The 17,048-nt window shown below is 46.4% G+C and overlaps 1 protein-coding gene across 9 annotated transcripts in view; it reads right to left on the reverse strand.

The window, feature by feature from the left end:
- The window catches only part of PHKB (phosphorylase kinase regulatory subunit beta), a 141,253-nt gene that overhangs the window by 64,105 nt on the left and 60,100 nt on the right, over nucleotides 1–17,048 (reverse strand). For all 9 annotated transcript variants that reach the window (XM_048516168.1, XM_048516172.1, XM_048516169.1 and 6 more), the window contains 6 exons: nucleotides 15,294–15,389; nucleotides 12,015–12,212; nucleotides 7,604–7,661; nucleotides 5,344–5,421; nucleotides 2,407–2,564; nucleotides 675–770 (listed from right to left, as the gene is read on the reverse strand). In XM_048516168.1, coding sequence (XP_048372125.1) covers nucleotides 675–770; nucleotides 2,407–2,564; nucleotides 5,344–5,421; nucleotides 7,604–7,661; nucleotides 12,015–12,212; nucleotides 15,294–15,389 — 684 coding nt within the window. The remainder of the gene's footprint in view (nucleotides 1–674; nucleotides 771–2,406; nucleotides 2,565–5,343; nucleotides 5,422–7,603; nucleotides 7,662–12,014; nucleotides 12,213–15,293; nucleotides 15,390–17,048) is intronic.

Below are 17,048 nucleotides of genomic sequence, written 5' to 3' on the forward strand. Positions count from 1 at the left end.
GCAAGAGACATTCAGGGATGGTTTTGCCATTGCCTGCCTCTGCGTAGCAACCCTGGCCTTCCTTGGTGGTCTCCCATCCAAGTACTCACCAGGACTGACCTTGCTTAGCTTCTGAGATCTGATGAGATCAGGCCAACCTGGGTCATCCAGGCAAGAGAACATAAAAACATAAGAACAAGCCAGCTGGATCAGACCAGAGTCCATCTAGTCCAGCACTCTGCTACTCGCAGTGGCCTACCAGGTGCCTTTGGGAGCTCACGGATGCAGATGAAAAGCAATAGCCTTCATGCTTAAAGTTGCTCCCGGAAAGCACTGGACTGTTTAGGGTGACGGTAATCTCAGATCAAAAGGATCAAGATTGCTGAAATACAGAGCTCTAATTCTCCTCCATAAATCTGTCCAAGCTCTTTTGAAAAGCTATCCGTGTTAGTGGCCATCACCACCTCCTGTGGTAGCAGATTCCAAACACCAATCACACGATGCGTGAAGAAGCGTTTCCTTTTATTCGTCCTAATTCTTCCCCCCAGCATCTTCTCAATGAATGCCCCCCTGGTTCTAGTATTGCGGAGAATGGACCAAAGTGGTTCGATGCAAAGGAAAACAACAGCTTCACATGGGCTACTTTCCCAGCACCCACTTTACAAAAAAGCCGTGGCTGATAAAGGTGCTCCTACCTGATTGGAGTATCTCATGCTAACATTGCGTTGATCTTGGGGTGGTATGTAACGCTTCACCGGGTCAATATCTTTCGCACTTAACAAACCGTCGACTGAAAAGTAAACCACCAATTAATCACTTTCGCTATTAAGCTAAAAGCATTCATCACTGAAAACAACTCACTGTTTCATACAGGGACCAACAAAAGGATGAAAGGAAGCGGTTTTAAATGAGAGAGATGTAAGCTCACCCTCCTTTAAAAATCAGATCAGATCAGCACATGGATATACTTCTCGGAGGAGGTAATTGATTGCCCAGGCTGCTCTCTGGATGGAGTAACATGACTCTATCTATTATGCATTATTATGTATTCATTTATCTTAATTTTTTTACTTCCTTTATATTCTACTTTGCTCCCCATCATTCTCATCTCATCCATTTTATTTATTTATTTTTTGAATTTGTATCCCGCCCTATCCCCGCAGGGCTCAGGGTGGGTCACAACAATCCACAAATATCATCCATAAAAACATTCAAAATAGAATCGTATGAAAATTAAAACGATAGTACAGAACGGCAATAACAATATACTACAGAATTATTACAAAAGTAGATGGTAGCATAATTCCTTCCAACTCACCCTGTTCCCCCTCGCCCCCACCCCCACCCCGGAGACCAAAAGAAGATGACTATAATTTGTTTGAATCCAACTGGCTAGATAGAAGCTCTGGCAAGGGCTCTGACATCCCCTGGAAGTTTGTTCCACCAGGCCGGAGCCAGGACTAAAAAGGCCCTGGCTCTTGTAGAAGCCAGCCGGATATCCCTTGGGCCGGGGATGGATAAAAGGTTCCCCTCCAATGGGCGGAGGGGCCCTCGGGGCAAGGCCATGGGGATATCTCAGTCTTGAGATATCTGGGCTCAAATCCAGTGGTGGGATCCAAAAATTTTGTGAACAGGTTCCCCTACGGTGGCGGATTCAAACAGCGGGCGTGAAGCCACCGGGGCCGGGCAAGCAGAACACGACGGGGGCGTGGCCGGGCATTCCGGGGGCGGGGCATTGCTGGGAGGGGCTGTGGCAAGGATGCAGCCGCAGCCGGGTCCCAAGCGGAAACTAATGCACGCAGGCTTAGGCTGCCATCATTTCAGTGCACCTCCTGCTAGACTGCTTCGCTTCTGCTGCTTACCATGAGGAGCAGGAGAGGGGCGAATTCAAGGCAAAAATCACATGCGGCAAAATCACCACTAATAACCCCCTCTCGCAATAATAACAAATAATTAGTAACCTACTCTCGGGAACCTGTGAGAACCTGATGAATCCCACCTCTGGGTCTAACACTGCTCAAGGCCTTACCTTCATAACAGCCCCATCAGATAGGTTAAGATGGCCCAAGGTCACCCAGCAGGCTGCCGTAGCAGAGTAGGGATTTGAACCTGCATCTAGCTGGACGCAATACAGCTTTATTATAGCTGTTGTCATCAATGGAAGCTAGGGAGGATTTCAGTCTACAAGGATGGAAACATTTCTGAGGTGCACACATGGGTGAGAATCACTTGAGAGTGTTCCCCAGTGGCCTGCACTGAAATTCAGATGTGAGAAATGCTTTGTCACGTGGGTCGCTAAGTTGGTACATCGCATCTAATCTATTTTAGAAAGAACTTTATTTCTCTAATAATCGATACTCCGAAGTATCGGAACGCAGAGCTTGCTCTTCCAAGTCTTCAAGTTTCCGTCACTCTTTGCACTGGCTCAAGAAGTTTTGCAATGATGTACAGAGCTTGCCCCCACAGGAAAAACTTTCCGTCCCGCCCGTGATTGCTCGGAAATCGTTTCTGACTGCCTGGGTTTTTCTTTTCCAGTTCAACAAAGTCTGCCGGCACGTAGTAATACTTGGGCACAACAGGGTAGCCTGCAGAATTTCAGAAGATAACGTTAGAGCTACAAATGACATTATTAACATGAAAAGAATGTCGCCCCCGTGGGCAACCAAGATGAAGGAAATATTTGCCACTTGTCATTGTTTTCGTTCTATGCTTCCGCCAGCCAAAAGCGCAAACGGCTGTCTTGAGGACAGGTTAATTTATGTCTCATTCTTTGATTGAACAAATGCTCTCTGTAATCTATTCAGAGAGAAAAAATGTAGTAATTTTGGCAGATAAAGAACTGCAATTAGAGGCACTATTGTTTCATGCCACAGAACAGGGAAAGTGTATTGAGTGAGGAGACATTTGACTAGAGAAATTGCTTTTGGTAATGTGGCATCAAAACTCTCAACCCATGCCTGTGAGGTGAAGGGCAATGTATAAAACAAACAAATAAACTTTATAAAGTCAGACTGAAAAGGAAATCTGAGGTAGAATGAGAGAAGAGCAGGTGCGCTCTAATCTGGAGAACCAGGTTTGATTCCTTGCTCTGCCATCTGAGCTGTGGAGGCTTATATGGGGAACTAGATTAGCCTGTGCACTTCAACACTACCACCAGTTAGGTGGACTCCTTGGGCTAGGCACGCTTCGACTAACCCAAGCCTCTCACAGGGTTATTTCTGTTTGGGGAGGAAGGCGGACAAGCCCCTTTGAGTCTCCTTACAGGAAAGAAAGGGGGGTTATAAATCCAAACTCCTTCTCCTCCTCCATCATAAGCTCCCTTTTGCTGCCAATAGCTGATACCTCAAAAATCTTGCGGGTCTCTAAGGTACTACGGGACTCAAACCTACCTTTTCTACCACAGATCAACATGGCTATCCTCTGAAACTATTCTAAGTACGTGTATCCACTAGCAGCATAAAAGTACAGGCACATTTTATGTGGCGGTAGGCTTGCCAACCTCCAGGTGGTAGCTGGAGACCTCCTGCTGTTACAACCGGTCTCCAGATAACAGAGATCACCCAGGGAAAAATTTCTCCGTGTTTTGATGGTAGATGAGGGTTGCAGAATTTGCTCCAGAGGTTCATCAAAACCTCCCAGCAGGGCCAATTGGCCATGCTGGTGCAGGGGCTGATGGGAATTGTAGTCCATAACATCTGAGCAAAGGTTCGCCACCACGCTCTTATGGCATTATCCCCTTACCGAAGTCCCTCCCCTCCTCAAAACCTGCCCTCCTCAGGTTCCAAATTCAAAATCTCCAGGTACTTCTCAATCCAGAGCTGGCAACATTATGTGGGCGGGGGCGGGGGGGGGGAACAGAAGGACCAATTGTTCAGTTCCTCATAAGGTACTCCATGATTCAAAGGTATAAAAAACCACTGAAGCAAAATAGTTTGGGGAAGAAAGGGTGGGTGAGGTAAGGACTGAATGCCTCATCCAACCCTACTTGAATTGGCAGGACATGAGCTAGATCGTGTCTAGCTACACCGCATTACCTTTTTGTTAGAAGGTGAGACCTTGCATGCCGTACAGGAAATAGTCCAGTCAAAGAAATCATTATTTTGTATTTTAAAAGGACACAAAATCTGAAGTGAAGCTTCATTAAAATAGAGTGTTACCTTGGTTCATGCACTGCATTTTGACTTTTTTAAAAAAAATGAAATTGTTTCAGGCACTTTGTACGTGTAATGAAATATAAATATTATTCTGTAACGGCCCCTGAAAGTTAAATACACCACTTACACAGGTGCTAGGTATAACAGGATAAGCAAACATTTTTTCATTACTTAGTAAATCTCCCGCAATATTATACAGAATGGCTGCAAGGATTTTAAATGTCAAAGACAAGCCAACATAAAAGCCTGTGAGAAAAAAACTGTCTGTTCATTAATCTTCTGTAATTGCTTGAAAATATCCAGAAATAAGGCTAAGAGAAAGTTGTCTGCCAATACAGTTCACTTTTTTTTGTGCATGGATTACTCATAAGGAGTTAACAAAGGCAAACTAAGGGACCATAAACCCGTAGTTTACAATAGAAATGGGGGATGGGCAAGTCAAATATCAAAAGAAATTCAGCAGGGTATAATGTTGTAGACTGCTGTTGTGCCAGAGAACAGAGAGGTTTGTTTTAAAAGAAAGGCTTGTTTGAAATAAAAAATTTAAAAGCACTCCCGATCATCAGGAAAGTAGGGCAGGGGAGGTAGAGTGGCGCCAAAAAGAGACTCTGCTTGTACTATTCATTGGAAAAGCCCTCTCTCTTACTATTATATTAAGACATCTCGAAAAAGTATTTAGAGAAGCAGGAAAGAGCCAGCAACATGAAAGAGCAGGGGACAAGGGGGAAAGTGTGGATGGCAGGGTGAATCTAGGTAGGCTGTCTGTGGGCAGAGGGAAGATGTCTAGGGCAAATCCATGCTCACTGGCAAATCTGTCCCACTCTGGTGATTAAGCAAATTAAAGTCGTACTAGAATTGGTCTCGCTTGCCGTGGAGAGAATGGAAAGTGAAAGCGGGGCTCCAGAAAATACATCCATATCTTGCTGCAAAAAACATTTGCCCCTATCGTGCAGCAGAAACGTTGTGTATAATCTGTCAGTTGCTTGCAATGGAAGAGTTTGCCACCTACTTTTTGGGAAGTTCAGATTGAGGCCTAGATCCACCAATAATCTTTGTGGATGGAAGGGATTTCTGCCCAAGGAGCCATGGCTCCCTCACCTCCTTCCCTCCTGCTATGCCTCAAAATTCTCTCTAAAATGGCACTTCCTTGTATTCAGGTATATCCTCCGTCGGATCCGAGCCAGTATGCAATGAAACCACATCATCTTACCTTCTGGTGACTGCTGCAGCAAAGGTTCCAGAAGCTGCTGATACTCTTTCACTTGCTCCGTATTTCCTCTAAAAACTCCTAAAAAGCAACAAAGCAACATTTCATGAACTCCTTTCGGCCACATGCACTCTTTGGTTTATTTCTTTAAGCATCTATTCCCTGCTTTTCTGCCCAGCGAAAACTCAAAGTAGTTTGCAACCCAGCCCTCCGTATTATCCTCGTAACAACCACCCTACAAGGTAGATTATTAGGTTAAGGTCACCCAGCAAGCTTCCATGGCAGTGTAGGGATTCGAACCTCAGACTCCCAAGATCCTAGTCCGACAATCTAATCGCTGCACCATTCTGGCTCTCTTTATGAAAGCCCCAACAAAATTTTAGATGTTTTTAGCTGCAAAAAAGATATTGAGAGACGTTCTTCAATGCTGATTTCAGCTACAGAGATATACAATGATCCATTTGCAGTGTGTGCTGGGTGTTTTTTTTTTGTCCCAATATTCTATAAATCTATGAAGTCAGTTTCTGACACATTCCTTTGATCTCCTTTGCTTTAGTGTACTTTGGGAAGAAAATAATTTCCCCAGGAGGCAGGGGTCTATATAATGACAAATGGACTTCCAGCGGGCTGCTCCTATGATTAAGCAGTGCGGGGCTATTTTGAGCAAGAGCAGCTTTCCTTTTATGACATTTGCCACAATTCACACTTTTCTGCTGTTCCATTTCATCTTTCCCGTCTTATTACTCTTCTCGGGTTCTTCTGTACACATTTCCTTTAGGACTGGGGTTGCAAACCTAAAATCATTTCTCTTTGTAGCATGTGGTTTATGGATAGAATCATTCTTGCTAGTGTTTACTGTATTGTAGAGTTCATTTCTATCTCTCCACCAATGTAAATCCTTGCAGTGGATGTATATCATTAGTGCCTTACTAAAGCAGATTCAATGGTCCTTTTAGCCCAGTATTCTGTTTCCAACAGTGGGCAGTCAGATGCCTCCAAGGTCGGTACAAAGGTGGTGTCATTTCCTTGTTCTTTGTCTAGAACATCTGGTGTCCAGAGGTGCACTGCCTCCAAACAAGATTCCATTTAGCCACCTTGGCTACTAAGCATGGGATGGATCCTCTGACTCTGTTCTATTAAGTGTGGATTCTTGCTCCGGAGGAAAACTGTTTTTGTCTCAGTCAATCAATTAATCCTTGGACAGATTTATGGAGGAGAAGTCGATTTATGGCTACCAATCTTGATCCTCCTTGATCTGAGATTGCAAATGCCTTAGCAGACCAGGTGCTCGGGAGCAGCAGCAGCCGCAGAAGGCCATTGCTTTCACATCCTGCAGGTGAGCTCCCAAAGACACCTGGTGGGCCACTGCGAGTAGCAGAGTGCTGGACTAGATGGACTCTGGTCTGATCCAGCAGGCTCGTTCTTATGTTCTTAATCAATCAATAATTTATCATGATCATTGACCAGCAAAATAAAACACATGTTAACAAAGAGCATTCCTTCCTTTAGACTAAGGTTCCTTTAGTGGAAAGGGATCAACACTATAACCCCAAGCATTTGCACTACACTTTTCAAATACCTTCTGGTAAGGACCCCTTACAACATCCAAGGCTCTCCTACAGTACAAACAATTTCTCTTTAAACCTTGGCTACCATGAATCCAAATGCAGAGAGTGGCAAATGCAGAATGTGCAGACCAGATACAAAGGTTTGATACAACGGATTAGCTTTAGTTCAATCCCTCACGATCACCACTTGCGAAAAGCGATGTACGGAAAAGATTATGATTCCTACCCAGTATCCGTTTTTATGTCCCCAGGTAGTTTTTTTCATGCCATCTTTTGTAATCTGTTTAAAAAGTTTTAATTTTTATATTTTTATATTATTTATTGTACTGTATTGTTTTGTAGGTTTTTATTTGTAAGTCACCCTGAGTCCTTCGGGAGATTGGCGGGGTATAAATGCAATAAATAATATTTTTTTCTTAGGGGGTGAGCGGGTTATTAAATTAGGGGGTGGGCGTGTTATTAAATTGAATAATTTAACCCCTTAGGGTGTGGGTGGGTTATTAAATTGAATAAACAACAACAACAACAACAATAATAATAAAAATGGCAAATGTTCATTCTAATCATTTCACTTAAAAGGAAAGAGTTGTCACTGAAAACTTTGACATAACTACGTTACAGTCTTCTTCCTTTCTGAATTGCTCCATTCCACAATTCATCCCCCGTCAAAAAAAGGAAAGAAAAGTCAAACTTACCATCAATCATCATGAAAATAAAAAAGAGGGGAAATTCACATTCAATCCCGTCAAAGAGCTAAAATTTTAAAAAAAGAAAAGAAAAATCAGGAGGGTGCTGCTGTCTTGCACATGCAGACATCTTATCACATATTCAAAGGAAAAAGAATAATTTGTTCGCAAGAGGTTTTGCTTTAAACAGCTCTATTTTTAAAAGAAAAGATGACTCCATCACTTATTACAAAAGATTAGCAGCTTTAAAAAATGTCACAACACTTTTATGTGTTTGTTTTTATTGCAGGCCGGAAAACTTTCCTTGAAACTAGAAGAGGCACGAATAAAAGTGTTTGACGGAAAAATGGCACCTTCCGTTCAAAACGCCTTTAATGGCAAGCATTAATATTCCAAAGCGCAGATTTTTGTTATTAATATACTGTAGTCTGTAGTCAGCTGTGAAATTAAATAAAATGATCTATAACTTGGCCATTTGTTATAGGGAACAAACTGCACATCGCCTTTGAAATGTAACCACGTTTACCTCTAAACAAATCAATCAGGAAGAAAAGTGCTGAGAGGGCAGAGTCTTCGGCACCCGTATCCAAATCGAGCACAGCAAGTAATGTCTGCTTCACCAAAATGGATTGCTAGCAAGTGCCACAGCTAACAGTTCATATGATTTGCTATTTCATCATTTCTCTTCCCATCTTTGTAGATATATTTTTTAAAGAAGGAAGCAGTGGAAGTCTCCCTACATTTGAGAAGCTCTCGTAGCCGTGTTGGAAAGGAATGAAAGAAAGGCTTCGAATTTAACAGGGGCTGGAGGCACAGAGCTTATGCCGAGGGGACCAACCGATCCAGCAAGCTTCTCCTCCCAGCCCAAGGCTTGAATAGACTGAGAGGTCCACAGCTCCACCTGCCTTTCCTGGGACTCATCTAGTCGGTTAAACTAGATCCAGACTTTTGCACAGGATTACATCTCCCATGATCTGGCCCAGAAAAACGGAACTGCGTTTTTGCTAACTCCCTCATTGACAGCTGTTCCTGATTAGTGGAGGTGGATTCTGGTGGGCTTGTGGACCAAGACCTGGACTAGAGCTTAGACATCCCAGTACCTAGGGGGGCAGAGGGAAGTTCTAGTGGAAGAGGTCCTTCTGCAGCGTGGTGTAGTGATTAAGAGCAGGTGGACTCTAGTCTGGAGAACCGGATTTGATTCCCCACTCCACCATACGAGGGGCAGACTGTTATCCGATGAACCGGATTTGTTTCCCCACTCCCACATTCCTGCCGGGTGACCTTGGGCTAGTCACAGTTCTCTCAGAACTCTCTCAGCCCCACCTACCTCGCCAAGGCAGGTCTGTTAGGGAAGAGAGGAAGGGAAAAGGAGCTTGTGTTCAACCTTGAGTCTCCTTACAGGAGAGAAAAGCAGGGTATAAATCCAAACTTCTTCTTCCTCGGGGCAAAGTTCTGGAGCAGATGGGCTGGTGCACCTGACCTGCAGGAATCTTGCCAAGTATCATGCTGTCCTCCATGCTATGTCTCAGGCTCCTCAGAGGATTCTGAGTTGGAGTCCATAGCTTAGTGGGGGGTCATGATATCATGGCTGGTGCCAGGAAAGATGCAAGTGGGCACCACAGCAACATGGGGGGGGGGGGTCTCTGCTTCAGTGGCTTTGCACTTACAAGAATCAGAAGACACTGGTAACTACAGAGTCACAGAATTAAAAGTGTTAAAAGGAACCTGAAAGTCATCAAGTGAAGGTTCTTGAAATGAGTCACAGTTTGAGAATTCCTGAAGATGTAGGCAGAGCCAGGGGAAGGTAGGGTTTGTGGAGGGGAGGAACCTCAGTTGAGGGGCTTGTGGAGGGGAAGGACCTCAAGAGGGGGGTTTGTGGAGGGCAGGGACCTCAGTAGGGGGGTTTGTGGAGGGGAAGGACCTCAAGAGGGGGGTTTGTGGAGGGCAGGGACCTCAGATGGGGGGTTTGTGGAGGGGAAGGACCTCAGGAGGGGGGTTTGTGGAGGGGAAGGACCTCAGGAGGGGGGTTTGTGGAGGGGAAGGACCTCAGGAGGGGGGTTGTGGAGGGGAAGGACCTCAGGAGGGGGGTTTGTGGAGGGGAAGGACCTCAAGAGGGGGGTTGGTGGAGGGGAAGGACCTCAGGAGGGGGGGTTTGTGGAGGGGAGCGACCCCTGTGAGGGGTTTGTGGAGGGGAAGGACCTCAGGAGGGGGGGTTTGTGGGGGGGAGGACCTCAAGAGGGGGGGCTTTGTGGGAGGGGAAGGACCTGGTAGGGGGCTCTCTTGTGGGAGGGGAAGGACCCCAGGAGTGAGGGGCTCTTGTGGAGGGGAAGGACCTCAAGAGGGGGGTTTGTGGAGGGGAAGGACCTCAGGAGGGGGGTTTGTGGAGGGGAAGGACCTCAGGAGGGGGGTTTGTGGAGGGGAAGGACCTCAAGAGGGGGGTTTGTGGAGGGGAAGGACTCAGTAGGGGGTTTGTGGAGGGGAAGGACCTCAGGAGGGGGGTTTGTGGAGGGGAAGGACCTCAGGAGGGGGGTTTGTGGAGGGGAAGGACTCAGTAGGGGGTTTGTGGAGGGGAAGGACCTCAGGAGGGGGGTTTGTGGAGGGGAAGGACCTCAAGAGGGGGGTTTGTGGAGGGGAAGGACCTCAGGAGGGGGGGTTTGTGGAGGGGAAGGACCTCAGGAGGGGGGTTTGTGGAGGGGAAGGACTCAGGAGGGGGTTTGTGGAGGGGAAGGACCTCAAGAGGGGGGTTTGTGGAGGGGAAGGACCTCAAGAGGGGGGTTTGTGGAGGGGAAGGACCTCAAGAGGGGGGTTTGTGGAGGGCAGGGACCTCAGATGGGGGGTTTGTGGAGGGGAAGGACTCAGTAGGGGGTTTGTGGAGGGGAAGGACCTCAGGAGGGGGGTTTGTGGAGGGGAAGGACCTCAAGAGGGGGGTTTGTGGAGGGGAAGGACCTTTGGGAGTGGGGTTTGTGGAGGGGAAGGGACCCTCAAGGGAGGGGGTTTTGTGGAGGGGAAGGACTCAGTAGGGGGTTTGTGGGGGGGAAGGACCTCAGGAGGGGGGTTTGTGGAGGGGAAGGACCTCAAGAGGGGGGGTTGTGGAGGGGAAGGACCTCAGGAGGGGGGTTGTGGAGGGGAAGGACCTCAGGAGGGGGGTTTATGGAGGGGAAGGACCTCAGGAGGGGGGTTTGTGGAGGGGAAGGACCTCAAGAGGGGGATTTGTAGGGGAAGGACCTCAAGAGGGGGGTTTGTGGAGGGCAGGGACCTCAGTAGGGGGGGTTGTGGAGGGGAAGGACTCAGTAGGGGGTTTGTGGAGGGGAAGGACCTCAGGAGGGGGGTTTGTGGAGGGGAAGGACCTCAAGAGGGGGGTTTGTGGAGGGGAAGGACTCAGTAGGGGGTTTGTGGAGGGGAAGGACCTCAGGAGAGGGGTTTGTGGATGGGAAGGACCTCAAGAGGGGGGTTTGTGGAGGGGAAGGACCTCAGGAGGGGGGTTTGTGGAGGGGAAGGACCCCAGGCGGGTATAAGGCAATACTCGTGAGTCTTTCACCTCCTCTGAAGGCAGCCATTTTCTAGGTGGCGAATTAGGCGACCTAGATAAGCGTGGATCATTACTCCCCATCAGCCCCTGCCAGCATGGCCAATTGGGGCTGATGGGAATTGTAGTCCATAACATCTGGAGTGCCAAAGGTTCGCCACCACGGCTCTAGGGGAACTGATTTCTGTCACATGGAGATCATTTGTAACGTCAGGAGATCTTCAAATCCCACATTGAGGTTGGCATTTATTTGTTTGTTTATGACATTTATGAACTGCCTTTCTTCCTTCCAAAGCTCAACAAGGCTCAAAATACAAATTAAACGTATAAAATAAAGAACGTTAAAAAAAACTCTTACAGTCATAATCGGCACTGCTAGAAGATTAACGTGCAGGACTGCGATCATGCGGAAGAACTAGTGCTGAAAGGCATCTCATGCAGAATTCAGCGGTGCCCTTTCATTAGCTGTGGGAGAAGCAAGCTTTTCTCTGCCAAGCTCAAATATTCGCTGTCTGCCCTGGGCAGCGAAGGATGCAGAAGAGAAGAATAAAACAATCTGATCACGGGCATCTAACTTGGGGCTAAGTCTACAACAGGACTGCTGTCATTTTCTGTTGAAATTGCACTGGAAGGTCTGGAAGGCCTGCATTCAAGCGTGCCCGACCGTACTGGTATAATACAGGTAATTAGAAATTAAAATTTGACATTCAGAGTCATAGCAATTAGCCGTGTAAAAACTGTTCAGAGTGGGCAACGCTGGAATTTCTTAATCCGGTAATTATACCACGCAAATTTCAATAAATGAGAAACAAAACCTCGCAAGGGGACGCGCGTTTGAACTGCTAGATGCACATCGATCAATCTCTCCCCATCTTATGTCAGCAGCCGCATTACCTTAATTTCTGCAGGTTTATAGTAATGGCGGTTTTTGTCCTCCAGCGCAGTTCTGTAGCCATCTCTCAAAAATCGCTTGAATCCGTATTTCCCTTTTAACTTCCTGACCACCTTGTCAATGGTTTGGCTGTACAAAGCGTCATCGTCTACAGCAAAGGCAGGATAGCTAATGCAGGGTAGGAGGGCAGCATCAGTATTCTGGAGGGAGAGGAAGGAAATATTGGTCTCAGTAACAGGGGAACGAGGGAGTTAAAGAAGTAAATGAACCTTGTAACAAGATTCCAGACAAGTAGGATGCTTACTTATATTTTAATATCTATAATGGGTTGGATCCCAGACCAAGGCCCCTTCCGCACATGCAGAATAATGCATTTTCAATCCACTTCCACAACTGTTTGCAAGTGGATTTTGATATTCTGCACAGTAAAAACCAGCTGCAAAGTGCATTGAAAGTGGATTGAAAGTGCCACACCCCCACACCAGCATGCACCCAGGGCAAGACACACACCCCTGCCCCTGCCCCCTGCCACTGGATGGGACACCATTAAGGAATTTCAAGGTCATTAAGCAAAGAAAGGCAATGGCAAACCATCTCTGTTAGTCTTCCGCCTTGAAAACAGTACAACTTGATGGCACCTCACAAACACACACACACACACCAGATCTCAACAAACACACCACCATCTTCTGGGACACACAAGCAAACTATTACAATGCTCAGACTTGCATTCCCCACAGAAATGGAATTTCATTTGAAATTAGGAGCGGGAGAAAATATAAACAAAATAGTTGCCAACGCCTCTCCCCCTTCTCTGTAGTAGTGACTGACATATAATTCTTCCATGAGGCACATACAGAAGTCAGGGCGGAGATTAATGGGTCGGTTTAATTTGTGGAAATGCCACGAGAATCAGAAATGGAGGAAGAGGCGCCGTGCCGTGACTGCTAATTTAAGACGCTGAAAGGCAGCGCTCGTGATGTTAATGGAAAGCACCTAATGCTAAATTAGCATCCTTGGTGAAAGCTTTCTTAGATTTACTCACTTGGCCTCCCAGAACGCCTTCCCCATATAATCAAAAACCCACATGGAAATCGGCTAGCCCAAACACTGCTCACATATTACTCCATCCTATAGGAGCCCCCAAACTGGACAGTGTGCAGTTCTAACGTCCAGAAAGCGAATTAAAGAAAAAAAAGGCAGCACATCCCCCATCCACACTATTTATTTTATTTTTATTTATTTATTTATTTCAATTTATATACCGCCCGATCCCCGGGGGGCTCCGGGCGGTGAACAACAGGAGCAATCGTACAATTCTAAATACATAGGCCCCATCATAAAATAACTTAAAACTCATAAAAACAGCGAATACTAGAATACGTAATAAATAAATAAATAGAAGGCGTCTGGCCCAATTTAAAACCTACCTCCCTGAGGGGGGCCGGTGGGGCTCCTCATGTGAGGAGACCCTGATGTAACCGCCCCAGGCATAGAGCGGTGAGGGGGCACCATGTCAGCAGCTGGACACTCCAAAGGCCCGGTGGAACAACACGGTCTTACAGGCCCTGCGGAACTCACCCAGGTCCCGCAGGGCCCGGACAGCTGGAGGAAGGGTGTTCCACCAGGCCGGGGCCAGTGCCGTAAAGGCCCTGGCCCGCGTGGAGGCCAGCCGCATCATAGAGGGGCCGGGGACCACCAGCAGATTGGCCTCTGCAGAACGCAGAGGCCGATTTGGGACATATGGGGTGATGCGGTCCCGAAGATACGAGGGCCCCAGGCCGCGCAAAGCCTTAAAGGTCAAAACCCACACCTTGAAGGTGATTCGGAATTCAACCGGAAGCAAAATTTAGAGACAATACAAATTGCGTATTACAAACATAATGGGCTCAGCACCAAAGAACATCGGAAATGTGGTAAATTAACAATTTCCAACACTATAATATTGTCAAAGGCAGAGGTGGGATCCAGCAGGTTCTCGCAGGTTCCCGAGAGTAGGTTGCTAATTATTTGTGTGCGTCGAGAGGGGGTTACTCATTGGTGGTTTTGCCACGTGATTTTTGCCTTAGTCACGCCCCTCCTCTCAGCGGTAGCGCGCAGAACTTGAAGCAGCCTAGCAGGAGGTGCACCGGCGTGCGTGGCAGCCTGCGCCTGCGTGCATTCGTTTCCCGCCCAAGGACCGGCGCAGCGGCTGCGTCCTTGCCACAGCCCCACCCAGGAATGCCCCGCCCATGGAATGCCTGGCCACGCCCCCATCGTGCCCCGCCCAGCCCCATTGGCGCTACGCCACAGTTTGAATCCCACCACCATGGGAACCTGTTACTAAAATTTTTGGATCCCACCACTGGTCAAAGGCTTTTACGGCCGGAATCGCTAAAATGTTGTGGGTTTTCCGAGTTGTGTGGCCGTGTTCCAGTCTCATTTTCTCCTGATGTTTCACCTGCATCTGTGGCTGGCATCTTCAGAGGATCCTCTGAAGGTGCCAGCCACAGATGCAGGTGAAACGTCAGGAGAAAATGCGACTGGAACACGGCCACACAACCTGGAAAACCCACAACCCCTTAATTTCCAACACGGTTGCACCTTACAACCATTATTTCCTAACCAAACAACAGATCTCTGGTATAAAGTATTTATCATGAAGGGATATCAGAGGTATCAGTTTGTCATTAAGGGCGATATCTCTCCAGGGCACCTTAAAAGTCTTTCCTGGATTAGTATTTTTTTTGGTGGGTGGGGGGGACCCTTTTGTGGGAGGGAATTTTTCCTTCCCCAAATCATGGGATAGGGTGAAAAAGCTACCCCAAGGATAAAATACACACAGTTGTGGAATGGTTTGTGTACCTGAGTGCTTTTTTGTTCATAGAAACAAAATACGTGGTTATTGTATGAAACCCTGTGTCCTATCTAGACTACTTATGTGTCCCACCGGATGTATGCATACCACTGGTTCAGAACCACTGGCTTAGATCACATTTTACACATAGATATATGCGTCTATCTATTATAACTCAGTGGGGAAAGTCCTATTGCCCACTCCTGCTTTATAAAAGGATTTCATGCTATCTACTGTTGTGGAAGACATGTCCATCATAATAATTAGCTCCTAGAACGGCCTCCCTTGTGCAGTAATATTTAAAGAACAAATTCTAATTGCTCCCTAACCATCAACTTCAGACCCTTTATTAAACAGGATATTAAAACCGCAATACAGCTCAGGACTATCTCTAGTCCATTCCCTCCCTATTCTGTTCAACTCAATTTCATCAAACATTACTTACGTGAGATCGTGATTCTCGGGGAAGCAACGAACAAAGAGTTTGCCTGTTCCGATTGTGGGCATCAAGATCTACAAATATGACAGACCAGGAACAGCCCTGTAAAAGGAACAGAAAATTCACACTACAGAGGGCATGTATAGAAATGCCTGGGGTAGAAAACACTAGTAAAGCCAACAGCTTCCTATCACAACTATCATCTGCAACCATAAGCCAATCATTTCAAATAAACAATGACGTTTTCCAGGACAAATACACAAATGTTGTGTGCCATCAAGTCATGTCTGACTTCTGGAAATCCTATGCATTAATGAACTCCAAAGAATCCTATCATTAACAGGCTTTCTCGCTCCAGCACACTCCAGCTGGGTGACCTTGGGCTAGTCACAGTTCTTTGAAGCTCTCTCAGCCCCACCTAACTCACAGGGTGTCTGTTGTGAGGGAGGAAGGGAAAGGAGTTTGTAAGCCCTTTTTTGAGTCTCCTTGCAGGAGAAAAAGGGGGGGATATGAATCCAACTCCTCCTCCTCCTCCTCCTCCTCCTCCTAACAGACCAAATAAGAATTTAAAACCAAGTTCGTAGATATAGGGTTTGAGATTATGAATAGCTGCACCTGTGGCAAAGGGAGGAAAGCTTCCGTGTTGAATGCAACAGCTCATTAAAGACAAACAACCTCATCAAATAACTGAGCTCCAGTGGAAGAACTGGGGATTTGATATGTTTAGAAAAGCATCAATTCTGTAAGGAACTCCAGGAGAATGTGCAGGACAATTTCTTTTGCAAAGCAAGTCAAATGTCAATCAGCAGCATAAAGTCATTATTCATAGCCGATCCTCATCAACTGGCAAACAAGGACCTTGCAGTAAAGTAGCAGAGACATATTCTGCTGTTCTGAAGCAAAGTCCTACGGTGGACAGTCCTACAGTTTTTGGCAATCCCATACCACTATTCTCATGTACAATCTGATATTTACTCACTGGGTATTTATTACGTATACACTTCACATTTCTGCCTCAAAACTTGCAAGGTGTCTCACACCAGCATGGTGCAGTGGTTAAGAGCAGGTGGGTTCTAATATGGAGAACTGGGTTTGATTCCCCACTCCTCCACCTGAGTGGCAGAGGCTTATCTGGTGAACCAGATGTGTTTCCGCACTCTTACATTCCTTCTGGTCACAGTTCTCTCTGAACTCTCTCAGCCCCACCTACCTCACAAGGTGTCTGTTGTGGGGAGAGGCAGGGAAAGGAGCTCATAAGCCACCTTGAGTCTCCTTACAGGAGGGAAATGTGGGGTATAAAACTTGCAAGGTGTCTCACAGTGAACACAGGAAAACACAAGCATTAGTAAAATCAGAAAAACCACCATTAAAATATTTGAAAAACAACAACATAAAACAGCAAAAAATCCAGCTTTTTCACATGAACTAGAAGGTCTCCAGAGATTGTGACAATTGTACTTCCCAAGGGAGGAAGGTCCATAACTTAATGGACAGTGCAGCAGATGACAGGATCAGCCAGTTGTACAAAGAAGCAGATGAAAACTGTGTCTATTTTAATATCCTTAATGCACTTTCCAAGCTGTCAACAGGAGAGTTGCCTTTTCCTCAAGCGCTATCCAGTGTGTTCCAAATCAGGAATGTAATCCTACATGTTGCTGATAAATGAAACAGTTGAATATGAACGTCTGCCAACACCTTCTACATTAGGTATGGCCAATTGGATTCTGGGGGGGAAAATCTGAATTTAATTAGCTTCTATCC

Source organism: Sphaerodactylus townsendi, linkage group LG14, assembly GCF_021028975.2.
Source record: "Sphaerodactylus townsendi isolate TG3544 linkage group LG14, MPM_Stown_v2.3, whole genome shotgun sequence".
NCBI classification, from domain to species: Eukaryota; Metazoa; Chordata; class Lepidosauria; order Squamata; family Sphaerodactylidae; genus Sphaerodactylus; species Sphaerodactylus townsendi.